General features: G+C 27.2%; 2 protein-coding genes across 4 annotated transcripts in view; one reads left to right on the top strand and one right to left on the bottom strand.

Moving 5' to 3' along the window:
* LOC100162526 (putative mediator of RNA polymerase II transcription subunit 26) overlaps positions 1-21302 on the top strand; it is a 51221-nt gene extending 29919 nt beyond the window's left edge. The window contains exons 3-11 of the mRNA XM_001942885.5: positions 619-705; positions 3784-3971; positions 4116-5087; positions 18436-18833; positions 18920-19001; positions 19071-19232; positions 19772-19855; positions 19940-20120; positions 20190-21302. Of these exons, the coding sequence (XP_001942920.4) occupies positions 619-705; positions 3784-3971; positions 4116-5087; positions 18436-18833; positions 18920-19001; positions 19071-19232; positions 19772-19855; positions 19940-20120; positions 20190-20988 (2953 nt within the window). The 3' untranslated portion in view covers positions 20989-21302. The remainder of the gene's footprint in view (positions 1-618; positions 706-3783; positions 3972-4115; positions 5088-18435; positions 18834-18919; positions 19002-19070; positions 19233-19771; positions 19856-19939; positions 20121-20189) is intronic.
* A 1013-nt stretch (positions 21303-22315) lies between these two features.
* LOC100169297 (serine/threonine-protein kinase pelle) overlaps positions 22316-26070 on the bottom strand; it is a 16434-nt gene continuing 12679 nt past the window's right edge. For 2 of the 3 annotated variants that reach the window (XR_511003.3, XR_001679973.2), the window contains one exon: positions 25242-25370. Coding sequence is in view for 1 of the 3 variants with exons in the window: in XM_001942995.5 (XP_001943030.2) it covers positions 22582-22680; positions 25146-25370 (324 nt within the window). In the remaining 2 variants the exon portion in view is untranslated. Of the gene's footprint in view, positions 22681-25145; positions 25371-26070 lie in introns of those variants that run through there. The other variant, XM_001942995.5, reaches the window with a different exon arrangement.

The raw sequence follows: 26070 nt of genomic DNA, 5'->3' as shown, positions 1-26070 counted from the left end.
TATAAGAAAAATGCTGTTTAATAAACGACTTGAAACTATGTAAAAAAATATTTTCAAAAAAATTTACACTTTTTGAAATAATGAGTGTTCAATGATAAAAGAATCATCCGGTATACATCTACTCTGTCTGTTACTTGTAGTTTGGTAGAATATTTACATCAATGTATGTAAATAATTCCATACATTGTATATCATCTAATAGTGGCATAATCGTGATTTTTTGGGGGAGGGTGGCAGGGGGCTGATAATGTTTTTTTTCTGAGTTGGTTGAACAAGAACCTCCCATAAATTTAGCATACTGATTTCAAGGTTCCTGTACGACTATACAAATTTGTATTTGCAATAACTTTCATAGACCATAGAAAAATTTTTTAATTTTGTTAAAATGTGGGGGTTATAGGGTTACAGTCTCCCTTCACCACTCTGACTATGTCACTGTCATTTAAGATTAATTATAATAATTAAATTACCAACGTTGCAAGATTATTAGATTAATCATGCTTGAAGAATATAATTTTATTAATCTACAATGTTAAAAAAATATTTGATTGTTCTTCTTGTCATATTTTAATTTTGTAGACACATATTAGATTATTATATTTACAATTTTTTTTTCAGGTTGATGGCAAAATTCTCAAAAAAAATTGTTAGTAAAAGCTTATATGTTTTTATTTTAAAAGAATCTACTCCACATCTATTAAATATGTAAGTAAATACTAATAATTGTAATATTAATTATTTTGGTATTATTTTGGCTAAATTAAGTTAACAAATAAACATTTAACTTCAATAAATGTAATTTTCAAATTATTAATTTAAATTTTTAATTAGGTATAATAAAATAATTTGAGATTATACACTTATAAAATTTAAAGAAAGATTTTATTAAAGTTATCATTTTTAATACTGTAACACTATAGTATAGTAAGTAATAAATAATAACACTACATTTGTATTCTGAATGCAGTAAATATATAGGTATTTTTTATTTATTCTTATTCAAAACTAATATGTGAACATATTTAAGGCAGATTACTCTATATCCTAGACCTCTTTGAAAAGAAGGCGCATAAAATTGCCTTTAATATAAATATTATTTAATAAATACAATTAATAACTCTAGTCACAAAGATTTGAATCAAGTGTTTAAAAAGACGTCGCACCCGTGATTGTCTTACACCTGAACGACATATCAAATTTTCGTTCGTAAGTTTCTGTTAGTTTTGATATTAGAGTAAATTTACTTAGTTTTTATCAAACTTTTAGGTAGCAACATTATCTGTGTTCTTTCGTTAGTTTTTTAAAATTTTAAAATTTATATAACTTACTTAAAAATTAAAATATCATAAAAAACTAAAGAGATAACACTGATAGTATTGCTTAAAAGTTTAATAATAGGTCAATTCACTCTAATATCAAAACCCACAGCACCCTATTAAAACTAGCAAACAGAAATTTGGTATGTCGTACATGTGTAAGACAAAGACTACACATGCTAGTGCGACATCCTCTTAAATTGTTAGAATAAACGATAATAAGCAATTGATAATTGTTAAAATAAATTGGTAAAACTAAATCCAATATGAAAACAATATTTACCAAGGCTGGGCAAGTTAATGATTTTTTTTAACTCAGTTGAGTTAAGTTAATATGCATCAATAACAAAAAGTTAAAAGTTAATTTAACTATAGGTTAACTCAGTTAAGTTAAAAGTTAATACACACTTTTTGTTAACTTTTTATTAAGTTAAAAAAAAGTTAATTTGTTTATACAACGCTAACATACTTAATTTTTTTCCAACCCAAAACTAAATTATAGACTATAGTGTTTATATTTTTATACAGTGTTTCCATATTAGTTAAATTCAAATTATATACATTTTTTACTTTAAACAGTTCACGGTAAATATTTTTTGACATGTAAACGAAATATACTCAAGTAGTGAAATATGATAAAATTAAAAACAAAATAAATTAACTTAACTTACTTCTTGAAATGAAAAATTAACTCGTTAATTTCACGTTAATTAAAAAAGAAATTTAGTAAGTTAACAGTTAAGTTAATGAAAAGCCAAAATTAACTAGTTAAGTTAAAAAGTTAATATAAAATTAACTTATTAACTTAACTTTAACTTTTTAACTCGTTAATGCCCAGCCTTGATATTTACCATGTAACATATACACGATACTGGCCAGAATGTGTTAATTTCTTAAAAAAAAAAAAACCCTAAATTAGTTGTGCATCAGGTCAATATATTAATCAACTTCACTTTTAGTGTGCAATGAATTTAATCTAATTTAATTTAATACATATTTAAATATTTAACACATCCATTACAGTGAAATGCTCAATGACAAAGTATACTAGACTCTTCCAGTATAGCAGAGCGGTTTCATAGTTGTTTTCATGATAACTTTTAGTCACTATGTCATTTTTTTTAGATTTAACCCCTTTCAGCCCTATAATTTGAACCTAGAATTTACAATCCAAAAATTAAATTTTATTAGTATAAAACTATAAAGGCATGCAAAAAGACAAACTTGGTGATAATGATATTTTAGACGAATATAAAATGTCTATACTTATCTATTAATTTTAAAATTATAAAAACTACTTGCATCACATTATGGTACAATATAATATGATATTACCTATTATGATAATCCAGAAAATATACAATTTTATTTTTAAAACTTCATTTTTGAATCTTAAGTTCTATATTTATAGATAATTATTAAAATATTTTTAATCTTAAATATATATATATGGCATAGGCCGTATGGAAAATTACTTTTTTTGCAAAAAGACTAGGCTCTTTGCAATGGGATAGCCCGTTTGCGAACTGCTTATTATTTTTCCAAACAGCCTGCTGTTTTTCAGGCTCATTGGATACAGACTAACAGCAGTTAGGCCTTTTAAGGACTACAATCATTTTATGGTAATAACCATTTTAATTATATTTTAAGGGTTATTGATAATAACAAAGTACATTATATGTAACATGTAAACTGAGTAATTATATATGGTAATTTATTATTTATTACTTATTATTTACTAATTTATTACTTGTACAGTTGTTGGCTATTGAATTACTGGTTTTATTATATATTATCTAACAAAAAAAAAAAAATATGTAAAATATTTTATTTTTGTCTACAACTTCGCCAATATTATATTTTGAATATCTAATGGTCCTCGATCTACTTTTGGAATATTGACTAAAACATACTTTTAACTCATAAACTGTATCAATACCGTATTTATAAAATCATATAATCACTTGTGGCCTGAGTGTAAAATTATTCATGGAAGGCCTCGTTATCCGCAATCTCAAGGGAGTGTAGGGCGCAGTAATCAAGAGGTAGAAAACATGTTGAGGGCATGGATGATAGACAATCAAAGCACAAATTGGGGAATTGGATGTCATTCAGTTTACATGTTACATATAATGTACTGTGTTATTACTTATTATCAATGACCCTTGAAATAAAATAATTGAAATGGTTATTACCGTAAAATTAAAGGGCCTAACTGCTGTTAGTCTGTATGCAATGAGTCTGAAAAACAGCAGGCTGTTTGGAAAAATAATAAGTAGGCCGCAAACGGGCCAACCCCTAGTCTTTTTGGAAAAAAAACTAATTTTCCATATGGCCTTTGACATAATATATATATTGGGGTATGTTATAGTTTTATTGATTGGAAAAAAATCAATCTGTATTACCTAACACATTTTTTAATTTAATAAATATATGATATTTAATTTGTTATAATTATTTTTTTTAGATTCATGGATGCTGGTGGTTGGAATTTAATTTATAATTGGTTAAAAGATGCTGTAGAAACTGATAACATTATACTAATTCAGGATCTATTAACAATTTTTCATATTGTACCTGTAACAATGGAACGGCTGAAAGCAAATGGTGGGCCAAAATTAGTCAAAAAGTTATCCAAAACTCATATTGATACAGGTATAAATTATACATATTATATTTCAATTTATTTGAGTTTTGCCATTTGATATATTAATGTTAAGACACTACAATGTTACTATTGTATGAAATTAGAAATGGTGGTAAGTACTTCTAATAATTTTTTTTCTATTAAAATTTCAGAAGTGAAATCACTTGCACAACAACTAGTTGAAAAATGGTTAAAAGTAGTTAAAACTGAACAATGGCATAGTATGATGAGTGATAAAGAAAGCCTTACAAAACATGATACGTCAGATAACTTAAAATCTGAAGCTGGAGGAAATTTAATTGCAAGTGTACCTATAATAGATACTGGGGTTTCTACAGATTCGATAAATGATAGTACTACTTCAGATTCTAAAACAAAAATTGACAAACCTAAGAATAAATGTGAAAACGAAAAAGTCAAAGATAAAACTAAAAAAGAAAAAAATATCTTGAATATTAAAGTTGATCTTGATAAAAATAAAGAAAAACCAAAACCCGAAAAAGAAAAGGTAAAAGATGATTCTGATGATATCAAAGAGAAAAAACGGCGCATAAAAGAAAAAAATGGAAATCCATTTTTAAGAATAATCGGAGAAATGACTGATGAAAAATCTGATGAAGACAAACAAATAGAAAATGATACTTCAAATTTAACTAAACATACGAGTCGAAGAAAACAAAATTTGAAAAATATTTCATCAGGAGAAAGATTCGTTAAATTAAAATTATCCAATGATAGTAAAAAAAGCAGTGATCCTAATTCTAGCTCAGACATAAAAAAAGAATCGCGACCGTTACCTCCACCAGTTTCTAAACCTAAATTACCTGAATCTAAGACAATTTTAGAGAAAAAAAATTATTCTATTCATGTAGAAAAAAAAGAATATGTGGGTGAGAAGAAACCAACTGTTAAAACGTTTAAGTCAAAATTTCGAAGTACTGGTCTAGAAGAACAAGCCCCACCTCCGCCTCATCCTAAATCTAAAACACAATCTAAAAAGTCAACCAAGAGTTTATCACCTTTACCATTATCAAAACCTGAAAAAAGAAGTTTGTCACCTCCATCAGATTCTCTGAGTGAAAAGAAACTAAAGAGCTCTCCTTCGGACACCAAGAAATTACCACGTAAGATCTTCTTATATTTAACTATTTATTTTTCATCAATTTTGATGACATAACTTGAGTGTCAGTGCTTAATATAAATTTTAAATAATATTTAGACCTTTGAAACTTTCTATTTTCTAGTGACTATTTGCTTGAAATTCCCTTAAATGCATAGAATAAATATTATTATTTATTGCTAAGTTAAGTAGTTAAAAATTAATAGTACTATTACTTATAGTATAAAATATTAACATAAAGAGATTATGAATTTAAATAAAAGATCAAACACATTTTTACTTACTTGAATATTTTTCTTTGACAAAGCCAATTTCCTACAATTCAAACAATGTATAATGTTATATTGTTCTATAGTATGACATAATTATTTTCTATAAAGTACTAAAAGTTTATTAATATTAGCACTGACACTGATTAATTACCAATATTTGTTTCTGGAAAATGTATTTTAAACAATGAATAAATAATTGTTGTGACAAGTTACATTTCAGGATAAACTTCAGGTGTCTAATGGAACACCTACAGAAATGATCCCTCTAAACTTATTATATTTTTGTGTATCCATGTATGCATGAATATATGTAAATGTTTTACACATAATATGTATACACTTTGATCCAATTTTAACACATGGTTGATTCGTAGTTAACCCCCCCCCCCCCTATTTCAAACAACATGGAAAAAGAGCATTAAACAGACTTCTAACAGTGATATTGGAAATTTTTAATTGTAAATTGAACTGTCTAACACCGTGATGAGGTAAGTGATAAAATTATCTGGTTTATTTGTATGTTAGTTGGAATCAATATATATATTATTATATATTATTTGTTATCTCAAACTATTTTATTAGTATTCAATACATTATTAAAATATAAAACAGCTAATATGGTTTGGTTTGAATATTTCTGATTATTATTTAGTGATCAAATAGTTCATTTAGTCAAGTTACATTACTGAAGTTATAACCTAAATAACAATTGATCTGCATCTCAAGGATTAGGATATAAAGACACATTAGGTATTATATATAATTTTTATATTTATAACTTCCAATCTTAGACACCATAAATATTTTCAGTTAGGTACATCAAATTCATTAGATTAAGTGGCTATATTATCAATCTTTTAAAGGTAAAAACATGCTCAGTTCGATTTTTATTCAAGTTCCAATAGTTTTTAAACTAATATTTTATTTAAACTCTTTAACTATTGAAGTTTCATCAAAACGCAGATAATATTCTTACTTCTAACAGGTTGTCAGCATAATATTTGTTTTTTCTTGGACACATGCACAACATGGTAAACTTGCATTAAACAGAATGAATATTGTGTTAGCTAAAGTATTGAAGTGAATTGACATAATATCCAACTAGGTGTTTTAAAAAACAATTTTGTGTCACTATGTCGATTTATTTTTTAATATTTAAATTGTATTGTAACACGTGTACATTTTTAAATTGCAATATTTGTAATAGGTACTTGTAACTTGTATAAAAATTGAATTATTGTAAAAAAATCCAACACCCACACAGTTAATGAGCCTAATTTTAAGTTTAATTATAAGTCAATTCACTATAAATATTAAAGCTAACAACTCAAAATTAATGATGCTGAACACATTTCTTATTTTGTATATTTAAAAACAAAATAATATATGTGGATAATATCATCTTTGATTTCCAAAAATTAGCCAGTAATTTACAAAATATGAAAATGATGATAATTTTTCAATGTTTCTCCCTATAGACTAAATTAATGTACTTGTGCATAATTTAGAGACAAATGATAATCTATCTATATATTATACAAAAAATTAATATTTGTCTATATGTCCTTTGATTGCCATGGGTTTTGAAGTTATTATAATAATAATCATTGGTTGCCGGGAAACAAAATGCACGGGGATGAGCTAGTGTAATAATATATAAATTCAAAATAATATGGTTTAATTAATAAAAATGAATTAAGAATTACATGGTCGTATTGTTAGTTTTCAAAAACTAGGATATTAGTTATATTATTTTAGTTTTGATTAAATCATTATAAATATTATGTATTTTGTATTTGTCCAGGTAATAATAACTTGGAGAAGCGTCGTCTCACTGGATTGAAGTTCATTTTCATAAATATACACAGAATGTAAAAACTGTGATATTAAATTAGTTTTAAGGTTTTATTAGCATGTCTGACGCAACTTATGTTTGTGTCTCGTGCAAATAAACACATTACTAATTTCAGATACAATATTTGTTTATTTTTTCATATTCCTATAAAGATGATAAACATATATATATAAATTTGTCTTTCAAAGTGGCTCATACATCTCTACATACGACTCATAGTTCATGAAAATTGACGGACAACGTGGAAGATGCTGCTTGCGATCATTGTTTTTTCATCGACACTACAACAGTAATCATTTGAAGTTTAGATGTATATTAGATGTTTTGTTTATGTTAATTTAGTTAATTTACAAACATTTTCAAAAACAGATAGTGATATGTTTAATATCCAAAATCTGGACCAAATCTACGCAAACAGTAGTTATAGGCTATTTGAGGTAAACATTTTTTGACTATTTCTATACTCGCTAAAAGAAAAACAACAAACTTAACGTTAGCATTATATGTGTTTTGACAACATTGTTAGCACACAATAATAATATAAGCTTTCAATGAATAAATCAAGTATGTTAATGTTCATTTCAGTTAATGTATGTCATGGTAATTGTCTTGTAATATCACAGTATACTAAATAAGAAATGTGAGTTGTGATTTATGTAGTATTCCCATCTACTGTACACAAACAGATCATTAAGTGTGGTCAAGTTGCACTGTAGTTTACTAAGGGTGGGAAAGTGACAGATGCTGACCAACACTTGTCGACACTGAGTTCTAAGTTTATATTTGGTATATGGAAGCTTTGAAAGTTGGAACCTTTCAACGCCAAGTGCTAAGTTTATATTTGGTATAGAGATTCTTTGAACTTTCAAAACAATTGCAAAGTATGAACAATTATTTAATATTCTAATCACTATTATTTATCAAAACGTACCTACTTCGATTTTCAAATAACCACCTATGAATGAATTATACATTTTCCCGAAGATGATTAATTGATTTAACTCAAATATTTTATAGTAGATAAGAAATACATACCACTCCCTACTCCTTCAATAAAACTGTATATTTTAATTTGAAAATCTATGATTTTAAGAAACATAGATGGGCTTTAATTTATTATAATATTATGTAATTAAATATTTGCATATTAAAAGTAAAATAAAAATAGTTTTCTAGATATTGACTGACTTACATACTGACATTTGCATATGGATTGTATTGTAAGGTATAACATTTTCCAAGCATAAAATCAATTTTTATTTAAGATGTATAGGGAATTAAAATCTATAAAATATAAATATAATTTTAAGTTTTTTGATTGAAAGGAAAATACAATTGATATTTTGAAAACGTGTATTTACTTAAATGCTTAATAATTATGTCCATTGTTATCTGAAGTAATTGTTTGATTAAGATGACGCTACACAGGTATTTAGTGTCTCCGTCTGACGAGTGCATAACATAGCAAATTTAACGCACAGCATATCACGTTTAACTCAGTTAATTTAAAAATTAGAGTGAATCGACCTATTATGTAACTTAATGGTAAGAACATTATCTGTGTTTGTATGTGGGGTTTTTACGATAATTCAGTTTTTAATTGAGTTATGAGCATTTTTAATTTACGATATTATACATGAATAACTTACTAAAAAATTGAATCATCGTAAAAAAAACCCTCATAAAAACAGATATTGTACTTACCATCAAGTTTTATAATAGGTTGATTCACTCTAATGTTTAAACTAACGGAGCTAAACGCATTCTCCTGAGGTTAAATTTGGTATGTTACGCACTTGTAAAACGAAGACAACAAATGGCTGTGCAGCGTCCTCTTACATAATAAATTTAATAACATCATGTTGAATAGGTATTCACATACCTAAACTGGGGATTTAAAATTAAAATATGTATTAGGATAAACATTTATGAGTTCTTGTAGATCATTATATATCATTTGGTGTAACATTTATTTAGTTCATTTTTAAAAAGTATAGCATATATTTATTTATTTGGTTAAAAAAAAAAAAAAAAATAGTAAAGAAATAGTAGCCCTGGAATATTAACGCAACATTATTCGTACAGGAACTAAATCATACGATCACTTGGAATGTAACTTTTTTTAGTCTTGATATTTTCAAAATAATTTGGTTTTTATAAAGAAGTTTATGAACATTTAATTTTTTCTATTTACTTTATATTCGTAGAATTTTTCTTACAGGATTTAAAATATCAAAAATAGGTGCTGTCAAAATGTTTTTTTAAAGAGTCAAATTTTATAAAAATTGGACATTGTTTAAACAATAAAAGAAAAATAAACTTAAATATATTTATGGTGGGTTAGTAACTTTTAGCTGTTTATAGATACTACAAACTATTAACGCAAATATATGGTACGCCGACACTGATATGTTATTATATGAATAATAATATAATTTATCAGAATCATTTTTTTGTATGCAATGATTCACATTCATTACGTTGACCTACTTTACTTAATGACAAGATACACTCGAACCCTACTATGCAGCAGCATCTAGTTGTTTATCATCCCGTTTTTAAAAATTATAATTTATACATATATTATGTGTTATAAATACAAATGTTATCAGAAAGCAGCAATATCATAACAATATAATAAATTAGTATATTACAAAAAAACAGTATAAATGACGTACCCCTTTTGTATGTTATAAGGTGATTATTAGTTGACCGTTTTTAATTTATCAAAAATATGACATTTTTAAATTTAAAATTATGTATCTTGTATGTAACTTTTTGTACTAAATTCAATTATTCATCTATATTTCCATTAAACGATAAATTTGTTTTCGTGCATATTTTCTTATAGAACGAAAAATGTTATTCATAAGTTAAAAAATCCAGTAGACAAATACCTATGTGCTAAAAAATGGAAATATTTACGCAAAACAATTTTATTTTTTTGTTAATTAAAAATAAACAACCTTTGAGACCTAAAATGTTCATCAAATATTTGTATTATTGTTTTCTAGACACTACATAAATTTAAATTTGTTTAGCTCGGTTTGTCTGCCTACTTATAAACTCATTTAACATTTTCGTATTTTCGAACTTTTATCGATAATACTTGTTATACATTTTATAAGGTTAAAGAGCTCATATACATTCAATTCTAGTGGCGTGCTGAACAGCTATTTTTTGAGGCAATTGCCTCAGGGAAAATATGGGTGGGTAGGTGGGTTACTAGGTGTGTAACTGGGCACTAGTTTGATCATACATTTTAAATATCATATAAACTTGTACAATTTGTTAAAGTATCAATTGAGTTCGAAAAACCTGATGGTGGTAGAGAAGATGGTCAAATAATAGTTTGCCTCAAGTCTGAAAAATGTTCTGCACGCCACTGTTCAATTCAAAGTAGTTATAGTGCTATACGTATTAAAAATGCCCTTAAAAGTAGAGGGCTGACTGATCGATCATATCCACCCAGAATCCTTTTTTGGGTATGCAATGGTTTATATTTTTGAATTTAACATATCCATTACAGTACTAATTACTTAATGAAACCAACTACACTACAGAAGTGATTTCCCTGGTTTTTTTTTTATCAATATACTTCAATTGCTGTTAACACTTATAAGTTTATAATTGATAAACAACTTTTTCTAAATTTATTTTTATCCACAGACATTCTTAGAAAACTATTCTGTTTCCGGATTTTTAATTAAAAATTATGGTATTCTTTCAAAAAAGTAATATACTTTTTTTTTTCAAAAATATTAGTTACGAAGTAAATTGAAATTGTGTAAAAAATAATAATGTTTTACTAAAACGTTAATATTTTTCGAATGAAACTTTGTAAAATACGTAATGGTGTAAAAGAGTTGAAACCTTACTTTAAACTTCCTTAAATGTTCTGATTTCAATTTCAAAATTTTTTTTGATACTAAATCACCTTCTTTCAATAATTAAAAAAAAGCCTAGTGAATAGTTTTTATTGAGTACTGTAATGGATGTGTTAAATTTGAATTCAATTATAAATCATTGCATATAAAAATAGATTCAGCGCAGTTCCATGCCACGTTCTATTTCTAAGGATTTCTAATTTATTTAAATTAATGTTATTAATTTTTGACAACTTCTAATGTAATAATAATAAATGATTCAAGTATATTATAATATTAATATTATTATGTTAACGAAATTATATTAACGTATAGTGTTCATAATATAAATAACTTAAAATTAATATAAATACTTTGAAAATTTCATTGTCAATAGAAAATTGTAATTTAAGTAATATCGGAATGTTTCAAGTTTAAACGATCAATATTTTTGAGTTACAAATAACGTCTGAAGAAAAACTGTTTTATATTCGTTTGTTAAGTACTTTGATTAGAGTTTGACTAAATATTTGTCATACATTTGAACTTCAAACTGATAAAAATTGTATAAGAAATCTTTCATTACATTTTTAAACCCTAAAAATGGAAATGTATTGAATTTTTTCGTGATTCGAATGAATTCAAAATTATTTTGAAAATATTATCATGTATAGCTGATAGTCCTAATTGAAACATTTGTTGAAAATTTTAAATATCTCCGGTTATTCGTTTTTGAGTTAAAAATTGATTCTGTCAAAAACTGGTTTTGCGTAAAAATTTATATTTTCTTTATTTCCATTCTTTGCTTTTCCTTGGTATTTTCATAAATACTGATAATTTTTCATTTTTACCTTACCCAAAGTACCAACTAGAAGCAACTTGACATAAAAAATCACCCCTTTTAAGTTGAAGATCGAAGCTATAGTTACTCTTAAAATAAAATAAAGTATAGAAAAACATAATATAATATAACGATTTCAGTTAATATTGATACGTTTAATTTTTATAGTTTTCATTATAGTAATAACAGTAAATATTTCGAGAGAAAAAAATAATGATATATAGGAACTATACAGATAATCTCATTTTTCAGTTTTATAATCAGGTAAATTACACTTACAATGAACTTAGAAGAGTTCTGTATACAAACAATAATATGCATGTTGCGTGTATCGAAACACTAGGCAGATAATGAATTAACGCAAGAGATACTTTCTCAGAAATATGTTTCTTTTTGAAGAAAAGATTTTTGGAACAGTGGCAACGCACCAGATAAGACAAATAAACACCCTTTATAATTCTACGATCACATATTATACCATTAAAATATCTCATTAATTTAATTAAGTTAAGTGATACAAATACTATGATATATATATAAAAAATAAAAACATTTTTTTTTTTTTTGTCGGTGTAAGTTGTAATAAAAATTTAGACTTTTTGAAATAATGAGTGATCAGTGATAAAAGAATAGCCCGATATAATATTATTATGATAATTATTAATTAATATGCATAAAAATTTACTTAATATTGAAAACAATTGCATTTGTGCATGAAAAATTATTACATTTCTTTCGTTTCAGTGTTAATAAATCAATAATTTCTTTGGACATATAATATATTTTCTATTCTAAAAATTAAAAATATTATTAACTAAATTTATTCTCTAAATATTCATGTGATTAATACTTAAGAAATTGTTGCTTTTAGATTCTGAGTGGAGCGATGAATGTATTGATTTTACAATGATGTGTGTTTTATTTTTTATTTGTGTCTGTGCATACGATAAGTAGTCGTAAAATAATGCTTCTATTTTCAACTTTAGTATCTTGTTCTATGGGAAAGTGAATCTGGTTGGTGCATTGGGGAGGTCGAAATTCCCAGTAATTTTCAAAAGCGCAGGGAAAAACAAAAAACAGATTAAGGAAAAACGGGAGTTTTTATGAAATATCGATTTTCGACAAAATCTTGATTTTTGGTGTTGGTCTAAAACAAATGACCGTAGAAACATGAAATTTTCACTGGTTGTTTATATTAGCATTTTCGTTACACGATAAAATTTTCAAAATGTTTTGATTTGTTTTAAACTATTAATCGATATTTTCAATTTCCAATTTTTTTAGTTTTTTTTTCTATGAAAGTCAATAAAATTTTATTTGTTGGGTAAAATTGCTTGAAAATTTAATACAAGGCTCTTAATATATCAATATACAATAACGTTTGAAAAATATTAAAAATCCAGTCACAATTTTTTTTTACAAGCATTAAAGTTCAAATTTTTGTCAAAATACGTTAAAATCACGAAAAAGTTATATTGTGTTAGAAATTCTTGAAACATTTTTTTTTTTAAATAGAAGATTCTTCATAAATTTGTATTATTTTATAAAAAAATATTACTGGAAATTTAAATTAAATTTTTATGAGCGTTTGAAGTTCAAATATTTACAACATTGGATATTCATTCAGTTTCTCATATAGCGATTTTCTTATTCTGTTGTTATTCAAAAACGAATAATTTATTGTATATACATGAAAAAATCATTGAATATTTTATTCTCATTTTCTATACACCATAAAATGTTGACTCGTTTTAAGTTATATTTGGACAATTTCAAATTTCAATTTTTTTAGTTTGTTTTTCTATAAATATTAATAAAATTGTATTTGTTGGACCCAATTGAAAATTTAATACAAGGCTCCTAATATATTGCTACTATATCAGTTGAAAAAACATTAAAATTACATAGGCACTATTTTTTTTTATAAGCATTTAAACTTTGAAATTTAAAAATGTATAAAATTGACAAATTTTATAGCTAAGGATTGAAAATTTAAAACAAGGTTCCACGTAAATAGGTCAATATTACTCTATTTACAATAATACGTATATCATTAAATATACTTAATAAAATCATAGGCTGACTAACCGTCTTCGCTCAGAATTGTTTTTCTTAAGCGGGATCCCACGACTCGTGTTTTTACTCGCCGAGTAGTGGGAATGGAGTACTTTTACGAATAATCGTTATTCGCCACCTTCCCGTCGATTTTCGGTAACTTGCCGATTATTCAAGTATTCGTGGATATTCGTCAAATACACGAGTCGTGAGATCCCTCCTTTATATAATGATATTATATCATTGAATTCAAATTTAACACCATCCATTACAGTGACCCACTTGTAACCTACTGTACAGCAGAGTGACACCCACTTGCCACCTTTTTTTTTATTAGACATGTATGTGTGGTAATTTGAAATTACGTTTACGATAATACAAATAATAACTTATAAGTTATGAATGCGATAATGTGTCATAGGTACTGCAGATGTATCTTCCGCTTTAAATTTTAATTACCATTTAACTTAATCATGTGAGATACCTACCAGACTACTGTTTTAAATAATAAAATGAAAGGACTAGTATAAGTTGCAGTGGCGCAACTAGGGCTGAAATGTAATGCTACAACTAGAGCAGTAGCCCCCACCTGACATTACATGAAAAGTAACTCGTAGGGGCGATGCCCTCACACCCTTATATTTGTTCACTTAAAAATATAAAAAAATATAAAATAATCATACAAACAAAATTAATTATTTATTTATCCAAGTATTTAATTATACCTTATTTTTTAATATTTATATTATAATTTTCATACATTAACAATATTTTTTTTTACTTAATACTTTTATATTATATATTATAATATATCCCCGAAATAAAATATTACATTTCCTAATAATATTTTAACGAAATGTAAATAATAATTATTATTATTAGGAGTAGATTTTACAAGTTTTACTTGATATAGGTAGATATAATATTTAAAAGATTATAAAATAAAAATATTTCGAATGATTAATACATCAAATAAAATAAATAATTTTTAAACAAATAGTTAATGAATGTAGGTACCTAATCAGTAATCTTTTAAAAGAACTATTAACATATGTTGTTTCACATCATGATATAAAACAAAACAATATTTTTGTTAATTTTTGAATATTATTTATTATAAATTATTTTTTTTAATGAAAGTATAAGTATTTGTAATTAAATATTAATGATGTAATATTTACACTAATTACGTTTTAAAAAGTCCATGTGGTTGTCAGTAATATTGTAGTCTGTGGGTTATTTTTCCTAGGGTCGGGGATTTTTATTCCCATATTACCTATCTCTAGTTCAGTGCATAGGTATACTGTAAAATTATCTGTAATAATCTTGCTAAATACAAAATAATTTATATCATACCAACATAAATTGTTTCCTTAAAACGAATATAAGCATACAGCTTATGGTATTTACTATATTTATTATAGGCAATATAAAAAAAAAAAGTTTAGATAAAAATTTGAAAAATTGAATTATTACATTTTTTTCAAAAAAAATAAAAAATACAGTTTAATTTTTAAAGATTTGTTAATATTTTAGGAAAGAATTGAATAACTAATTTTGAGGGGGCTAAGCCCCCCCTAGTTACGCTTATGATAAGTTGATTATAGAAAATCTGTAGATTCTTTCGAAAATAACTATGACACTATGTATTCGTTATTTTTTTAACGTATTACGTAATCACTCTTCCTGACAATTAGATTGTTATTCAAAGGTGATATAATTTAATTTATTACTCTATTGTGAATATTATGAATATCTGTTTATAAATATCTCTACTGAGGAAGATTAGCTTCCAAGTGGGATATAGTCCTAAAACTCTTGCTTGATCTCTCGGTTGGGATATAAAAGTTAATTTTTTTTTTTTTTTGATTGAGCTCATAATAAAAATCGTAAACTAAGAATATCAATAAATAATATTTTCTTATTTTTCCTATAATACCATGTTAATGTATTAAAAGATTGTAAACAACTTTTATAGATAGAACTGATCGTTTTGGACTTCTTTAATCTCGAAAAACAATTATTTCCATTCATTATTTTTTTATTCACCTGTAGGTATATGGTTATAGTTTGTTAAATGTATACAAGTATTGTGTAAAAGCATATAGAATTATTAAAATTAAATTTCAAATTCAAATTTTGGATTAATAAACTTCAAAAATGCTCTAAAAATGAAAAACAATGACTCAAATCCTGATTTGAATTCAAAAATTCATGAAAAGTATTATATGTTATAAAACGAACATCGCGTAGCTAGATTCTGAAAACAATGCAAAGTGCTTCGATATCCCAGCCTTAGTTACAACTAAGTATTTAAAGTTTTAAAGAACGGAGAAATGGATAACATTTTTTTATGTACCGCTCCACCCATCTAACTTAAGTACTTATAACTCATAAAATACTAGTTATATAATAAATATATAAAATTTAGATTCGCGAATCAAATGTTTATGAGATTTCACCGAAGGCTTAAATATTTAATAATTTAATACATGGTTCCTCGTAATTTTTTTATTAGTTAAATAGCTATAGGCACATACATTGATCTAAACACCAATTAAAAAAAACAGAGATGATACATTAAGACATGAATAAGTATTATTAAGTAATATTAAACTAATAAATATTTCTATAAAATAAGTGTTAGTTTTAAATTAATTATTTGCTCTGAAAAGGGTATTGAAAGGTACTAGGTCATTTAGCAGTTTTTAACTCGGAGAACAGCAATTGTATGAAAGAGCAACTCATATAGAATAATTAGGGATAATAATATATTCTTCAACGAAATAAATAATAGCCTTAAATTTATCACCGTCAGCATAGACTTAAGTAGGTGGGGCGCTTAAGAATTACCTCTTTCTGGATTTCTCGCTATATGGAAGTCATTGTGTGCAAATACAATATAGGTACATACTTATTCAGATAATACGTACCTAATTTATAACGTCCCATATAAGTCACCACTCGCCGAGTATTAACCTCATATCAGCTATATCAGCTATTATCTATTATAATACATTGAACCATAATGGAGAGGCCTTAATTCCTTGGTGCATTATATGTGGGTTTTAAAACACTCCGGGGACTTCTCAAGCCTCTCAAATTATACACACATGTGACATACAGTCACTTCCATTGATAGCATTAACTACATTAACTATGTAAAAATATTAGTGCAAAAAAGGATCTTTATCATGTTCTCGTATACCTAGTTCTAGACTGCCTAAAATATAATTTATATGTGAACAATTTTGTTGTACAGCTGTACGAACGATTCTTTTATAACGACTCGCCCGGTCCAGACCGAGAAACAATAGTAGGAAAACAAATATTTTTTATGTAAGCGCTTATGACGGGAAATCAGAAACGCTGTCGAAATCAATTTTTTCTTTGTTCTTGGACTAGGCTATTAGACTAAACGTTTTTGGAAATATTTTTTTTTACCTTTTATGAATTACATACATTTTTAATTTATATTAATTTAACATACTTATTCCAAAGCAGAATATTCTTCCGAACATTTTTATTTATTATATTAAATTTTAAGAGATTGTTAATTAACCAACTAACTTACCTATTTAAAATTTAGATGATGGGAGGTGGAGCTAGTGGTGTGGTATCAGGCACCCCGAACAATTTTGATCCACTTCTCGGCTCATCTAAACTTTAATATTTATTATAACCAAATAACCTAGTTTAAAATACTATTTTAATATACGATTGAAATTGAAATTCTCAGAAAAATATAATGCTTGGGAATATGAAATTAAAAATGACGTTGTTCCTAAAATAAAATTTTTTTAAACATTTTGTTTTGTAATGAATTCAAATTGTGAAAATAATTGAATTTCTTAAAACGTTAATACTTTATAATATAATGAGTGTATACTAATTTAATTTGTATAAAAATAATGTTTTTACATATTACATTGTACAATGCGTGAATAAAGAATTTTAAACATTATATATTATTTTTATTTTTCAACATATTCCTCCTAATCCTAATTTTATAGTGTATTGAATACGACGTATGTTGATTTTTTTTTTTTATTTGAACTAAAGAACACTAAATCTTTAACAACATACTAACGATTGTAAAATTGTGTTTACAAATCGTGTTTTTGCAGTTTCTCGGATTTTTTTATGCGCACATTTCCAGTGTACCTACACTAAAACGACCACAAACGGTTGTATCTAATGTATTGTTTTACTTTTTTTAACTTGAACATTAATAGAAATGCAATAAGCCATAATTTATAAACAATATACTTTGTTCGTGTTATGTTTTCGTTCAATATTATATATTATGAAATATGAATATAGCGTTAATTAAAGTAATTTATTAGGTATTCTCTAAATCTACGAATCAACCAATATGTTATTTAATAATATAAAATATACGTTAATACTTAATAGGATTCTTTTTTTTATAGAAATTAACTTATGATTTGTTTTGTTTTCAGCTAAAATTAAAGAAAGTGGTTTGTTTATGGATGCTATGTTGAATGTTCTAAACTCGGCTCCAAAAGTTACCAAAAAACCTAAACGGAAACCTAAACCAGATGTTATTAAAAAAGACCAAGACTCTCCCCCATCGTCCATCCCATTATCGCCTGTGAAACCTGACTTATCATCGCCACCGAGATCTCCAGTACATTCACCATCAACGTTGGATTTGGATTCTTTAGTTTTGCCACAACCCATGACGAACGCCGATGAGTCGCTGTCGTTTTCAGAATCAGTTACGCCTTCTGACTACGTGCCGTTATCGGCAGAAAATACTGCTTCCCATGATGTGATCCCTGATCCAGAACCAGAGTTAAATGTTGAACCAATAGTCGAAAAGCCACCACAACTAAAGGTTTTTAACAATTTTGAAGAATTAACTAATAAATAATAATGTATCTTTGATATTCTCAATTCTCAATGTTATATTTTATTTTGTAGTTTTATCGAGACACTTTACTGGATTCTACAAACGAGTCACTTAATACTGATGAACCCGAGGAAAAAATCCAAGTCAAAAGTCGTGAGTAGTATTATTTATTTAACAAATTTACCTATATGCGTTTTAATATAATATTGAATGTATTTAAAGCTATTGACGAATCAACTACGAATAATTGCAACGACAACAAAAGTGGTATGCGAAGTGTTCTAGTGTACGTCAGAAATAAATCGTCAAAGAAATCGGTTTCGTGGAAACAAGAAAACGATTTGGTGAAAGTTTCTTATTTTGAACACGACGAAACCGAAAGAGGTATAGCTATTATTTTATTTTGATACTTATGTTATCTTGTACCCATACAATGTTTCGTTTAGTAACTAAACAACTGTTGTTACTTATTAGTAGTATTTTCTCAAGTAAATCCTAACCTAATTGATGTACAATCATAAGCGTTAAATGGTGTGTTGGGGGGAGGGGGGGGGTCTAAGAGAGCTATAGCCCCCATAATTTTTTTTGTAATATTTTTAGAATATAATATGTTATGTACTCTCCCCTCCCCTCCCATATAAATTCATCACGCTACGTCTTTGTAAAATGTGCAAGGTACGCACTAAATTAAACCTAAAATCCATAAGCGTACCTAAATAGCTAAATAGGTAGGTCTCTATACCATTGACTTTAGTTTAAAGTTGTATGTTAAAAACAAATTAGTTAGTTCATATTAGTTAATCATTAATATCTGATTCTGGTTAAATTTCAACGAAGAGTTATTCTATGATAAATTTACCTAAATAAGGAATGTTTATTCTTTTTCAAAAATGATTTATTTATTATACTTTTAATTGTTTTAGTAAATGTAACAAAGAATTTTAAAGCTATGGAAATGCATGAACGAGATGTTGAAAGACAAAATTTTATAGCTGTTCGAAAATTAAGTAAGATAGTAAAATTAAAAAATAAATAACACCTTATCCCAAAATACATAATGAGTAATACTAATAAATACATTTGTTGCTTAGATGCTGCTGATAATATGGAATCAAAGACACCTTGGAGGTATTTAGATGATAGTTTGTTAGTTGACTTACCAGAAGAGCTTGGTAAAGAAAAATTGGAACATGGCAGTGGCAGTCAAGAAAAAAAGAAACAGACTCTTAGAGAACAATCAGTTTTGCAAGCTATTTATTTCACTAGAAATATGTAAGTGTATTATGTCAATTTTAAATTGCCATGATTATATTATGTTATTAACCTAACTATATTATATAGGGTACCGGATTCACCAGAAGAACCTGATCAAATGGAAATAGTACCATACTCTGAACCATTAAACATTCCCTTGGAAGACATGTCAGGGGATACAGCCCCTATTTACAATTATGTTAGCATTTCTTGGCCAGAATCTAAAGGTGATCAACCTCCTATTGTAGAGTTTCCTATTGGAATGAACAATATAATGCCAATGCCCAATATGATGATACCGCAACCTCAGTTTCCTGTGTTTGGGGGCAATCAAATGAATTGGGGTATGCCACCTGAAAATATGATGGGAATGGGTCCTCCGGCAAACAATATGTATATTCCCCCAAACCAGATGATGATGAATAATCAGATGTTTATGGGTGATCAAATGCCACAACAGCCTCAACCCTTATCACTGCAACAGCAACCACAACCCCCACCACTACAACAACAACAACAACAACAACAACAACAACAGCATCCACCTGTTCAAGAGGACCAATGGATGGGTCCAACTGGGCCTCCGATGCAACATGATCAACACTGGGGCCAACAACAACCTCCTCCTAACAATGGCCCACCACATTTTGAAAGAGGCGGTGGCGGGCGTGGTCACACTAGATGGGACAATCCTAGGGGTGGTAATTACGACTCGTATCGAGGCAAAATTAACCGTAATAACCAACGAGGTAATAGAGGAGGTCCATACAATCGGAGAGGCGGGCATCCAGGAAATGGAAGGGTAGGAGGTCGCTTATGTAAATATTATGCGAAACAAGGTTTCTGTAAAACTTCGAACTGTGCCTTTCTACATTCAAAATGTTAATGTAATTTTTTTTTTGTCGTGAAATAAGACTGAATAAAATTTAAGATTTGTAATAATAGTTTGCTCACCCTCTATTCTTGATACTTCAAATGACAAGCGATATTGTATATAAAATTATAAATAATACGTATAATTGTACACATTTCGTTAAAACCAAATAATTGTTAAATAAATTTTATTTGTAGATAAAGTTATTATTAGTTGTTTGATTTTTGTATTGTAAAACGTATTGTACTACAAAAGTAATAATTATTAAGACATTAGATTAACGTAATTAATATAGTTATTAATAAAAATTAAATCTATGACACTAACTAGTGTTAATCACTTTCTTATTTTAAATATATTTTTTTGCTGTTTAATTGTATGCGTGTAATACCCAATTACATTCCGTATAACGTGACATTGATATCTTGTACAAAAGATAAAAATCATTTCATGGTAATACAATTATTTTTTTATTCAGTTGACCCTATTATTTAAAAACTAAAAGGGCATAGATCACGATCATAAAACTATATACAATAAACAAAGCCTAATGCCTACATTGTCTCCTTTGTGTTTAGTTTTGTTAGTTTTAATCGGGGCCGGTTTGGGTAGTCAGCCTTTTGTCGAGAAATATATTTTTATTGGCCCATAATTTGATATAGTGGTCCACATTGGCCAAATTTTAATATTAATAAATAATAATGACCTTATCACATTTGTTCATAGTATACCAACAGTAGCTATCATAAAAATCAAAATCATAATTCGGCATTGCGGTTAATGGCGTAGCCAGGGGGGCTATATAGAATTTTATCAAGATTAATGAAAAAATAAAAAGTATAAATAAAAGATGTATTTTATTTGTATAATTACCCCCCCCCCCCCCATACAAAAAATTCCTGGTTACGCAACTGATTGCGGTAATTTTATCCTATCAGCTCTAAATGTTAGCAGCCCTTCGAGAAAATTTCAAAGGCTAGACTAGCATATTCATCCCCGGTTTCATATAGTGAATTGAGATTTATAAAATTTAAAGCAAGTTATGACGTGCATATTTTTAAATGAATTGTAAATGTTTTAGATATTTTTAACTTGTTTTAAAACTAAAAAAACTGATGCTTGATCAGACATAATGTTGTTTATTATATATTTTACGATAGTTCAATCCATTTTAATACTAAAACCAACAAATTTAAATGTGAACTGATTAATATGAATTTCAATTTTGCAACATTACATGCTTGTTAGTTATAAGACAAAAACAGCAAATGATGGTGTAAAAAATGTAATTGTTGATGATAACAACACCACTGAAATAAGAACTGACTTACTATATTTATCTTAAAGAAAAATAAGTTTATTTTTCGTCTATAAATAGTTTTTGTTTTTTGTAAATTAAAATATAAATGAAAACATAACAAAAAAAAAAAAAAATATATACATAATTATGATAAAAATATTTATTTACCTATGAGTAAATATTTTCTTTATATAACTGTCTTAGCTTATAAGAATAAAATATTAAAATTCAACATCATAAATTTAAAAACAAATCATTAAGAGTATAATATAACATAAATATTTAAAAACACAACATATTATTTATTATACGGAGTTTTGAGAGTTATGATTAGGTTGTAATTGCAGTATTGATATTAATGGTAATTGATCACATTCTTCAGTAGTTGAATTATTCGGAGGACTCTAGAATAATATAGACAATCTTTGTTTAAATTACTTAATTACTAACCTAAAATCATAGGCGTGCGCAGGATTTTGTGCTAGTGCAACACACAATTTTTAACTGGTGCAAGTGCAGGTACGTGAAGTTGGCATTACAAAGTTCTTTAAAACAAATTCCAACAAATGCCCAACAAGTCAGAGTAGAAGTTGTTGGGATGTTTTCGAAAAGTTTTTAGTACTTTGTAGTGTTGGTCACGGCAAAATAAACTTAAAAATTTCGTAACTTTTCTAAACTTTTCCAACAAATTCCAACAATGTCCAACAAGTCGGAGTAGAAGTTGTTGGGATAATTTCCAAAAGTGATAAGAAGTTTGTAGTGCCAACTGCCAACTTCATGTACCTTGCAAGTGCAGCTGACAGAACAATAAGCGACCCACATTTCCCACTTATTTCCTTCATTATGGTGTGCGAAGAAAAAATTATGTACTCGTATCATTCGATAATCGATTATAATTTATTATATATGATTATTATAAATGTATGATTTACCTATGAGCACCAATTAATATTTAATGTGCCAGTTGCACTAATTTAACTGTTATCTACTGCAGCGGTTCCCAAACTTTTACAATCACGGCACCCTTTAGATAGAGTTTCGTGTTTTGTTGAACCTCGATCATAGGCGCAACTAGGGTCAATTTTTAAGGGGTGGGGCAAGAATTGTATAAGTTACACAGAGCCGCAGGGGCTTCGCCCCCGCACCCTCATAACTAATAAACCGGATGGCTACTCACAATACACAAATAAATTCATATGATATTAAAATATTTTTATATATAATTAATTTAATATTCAATATTAAATCAATACTAATTTTCTATTAGCTACAGCAAATTTGTCAATAATTGTTTTTGTCTCCAAACTATTTGTTACATCTCTTTCAATATTTATTATTGATAAATTTGAAAATCTATCTTGTTTCATTGTGGTTCTCTGCCAAATTTTTAATCTCTGAATTGATGAAAACGAACGTTCGCAGGTTTCCGAACTAACAGGTATTGTGAATGCTGCCTATAGAAATTTATATTGATTTGGGACAATTGGGTAGGTACACATCTTCAGTAACTACTTATTTAATATCATCGATATAAAAATTCTCTTTCACTTTAATCAGGCAATTTTTGGCAACAAGCATGTCTGATTTCTAATGTACTAAACTCATGTATATTTTGTTTATGAAATGTGCAATATTGATAATAACTGAAATAATAAAAATATTTAAATTTAAGGTTTTTGATGAATTGGAGGTTTTTTTTTCTTGAAAAAAATGTTTTAATTTCTATAACGAATAAAAAATGTTTAAGTCATAGGTAGCTTACTTTTTAATTTATATTTGTACCTATTATGTGGAAGCTGGATAAATATTTGGGGGGCTAAGCTACCCCTAGATCCTACTTAATTGCGACTATGACCGCGATGTCTGTACAACAAATATTTTATAGCAATATTGTACCATAGTAATTAGTAACTATTATCCAAGAATAATATAAAATAATTATAATATACAAATACATCTGGTGGAACCCTTGAGATTGTGTCACGGAACCCTAGAGTTCCGCAGACCACACTTTGGGAATCGCTGACCTACAGTTATTTGTAATGGTTCTGTCAAACAGAAAGTGTTATTTTGTAATTTGTGAAAGCACCACGCCAACGAGCCATTTACCGTTTTAACGCGTTCTGTTTGACAGAGCCTTTAGTAGAATAACGTATATTGTACAATCTACATGTGTGTGTCCGTTTGTCTTCATTATACAAAAGACATTCGAGTTCTTCCTTTGATAAATAGGTAATGTTATAACTTTTCATTCAACAAACATTGAACATTTACATTTTAAATACAATATATTTTTTTTAATTATACAATTTGAGCCATTTAAATAAATTGTCAAGTGCTTAATTCTCTATAGAGCAGGGATGGGCAACTGGTTGGTAGCCTTTTTAGTTTTGTATGATTGCTACATTTTCAAATTACTTCATACAATTTTAACAATAATCTGTCTTTATAAATTATGTTGTTCGTAGATAATAAATTCGTACAATAGTCCTATAACAGTTGAAATCGAAAAGCAATATGCTACACTTCAATTAGAATTATGAGAGTTGCAAACAACTCCATTTTTATCTACAAAAAAGATTGACGAGTGCTTTTGAAAAAAATTTCCCGATGAAATATATCTACTTTTAAGATGTTTTAATGATTTTCCATTTTTGCATTAAAAATGTTATCCATGCTCTGACCCACTAGATTTTAAATTTCTAAAACTCTAGTAACTTTGAGTTGCCTGTCCTGCTATAGGACATCAGTTTTTTTTTTAACTATAATATTATTTATTATATTTGTCTTATCAGTCATCACAAATGGTGATTGATATTATGTTGGTATTTAAATTTAAAAAACAGTTCATAAATAATTGTATACTCACATTTATAATTTCAACACTAGTTTGAAGTCCAGGAACAACAAATTGAGGTGTACTATTCGAATTCCCATTACTGTCAGAATGTGATTCATTAATGGATGGCGAGGGATTTGTGGATCTTGTAGAATCTGGATTGCTTGTTACTTTAAGACAATTGTTCTTTATTATTTGAGGTATAGCTGGACCTGGTGTAATTTGTTTTAACAACTCAATACTCGGTACAGGACTCTACAATAATTCACAAAAATTAGATCTATAATTTTTTTATTTTAAATATAATACAGAAAAGAGTAGGTACGTTGGAAAGGCTATTGGAATAGGATAACTAACACTGGCATCCTGCATGTCGGTAGTATCTAGTAGGGCTGGCAGCATTTCAAATTTTGAAAGCGGTATTCGGTATTTTATTTATTACCGGTTATACGGTATTTTCGGTAATTTGTTAAACTGTAGTTATTACTTATTACTATAGTATTGTAGTGTTTTATTACTTATTACTGTGTTCGCACCTCGTGTACAATAATATATTGGTATTATTTAATTATGAATATGCCACCTTATGTGTACAAACAAAGAATAAAAAATAAGGAAAAGTACTTATGTCTTATATTGAATAATAAAAATAAATATCTAGAGACGTTAGATATTAAAATTTTGTAAAAGGTCACGGCATTACTTTCTTTTTAAGGCGCCCGGTGCCAATGTTATTTTGACCTCAAAAACACGGTTTACGGGAATAATGATCCTGCCCTGTAGAGTTAACCAAATTTGATAATTTTTTTTTTTATTAATAGAGGAGAATATTCTACAGCCCGCATCGAACTCCTTTTTTCGATATTTTCATCTCAAACTTAATTATAAGTCTTTAAAAAAAAGACAATTTTTAGCTTTTTTTATAAATTATTTTATACTATTATTTAAAATAAAA

This window comes from Acyrthosiphon pisum, chromosome A2 (genome assembly GCF_005508785.2).
Source record: "Acyrthosiphon pisum isolate AL4f chromosome A2, pea_aphid_22Mar2018_4r6ur, whole genome shotgun sequence".
Taxonomy (NCBI): Eukaryota; Metazoa; Arthropoda; class Insecta; order Hemiptera; family Aphididae; genus Acyrthosiphon; species Acyrthosiphon pisum.
This window is presented reverse-complemented; position numbering and strand designations above follow the sequence as displayed.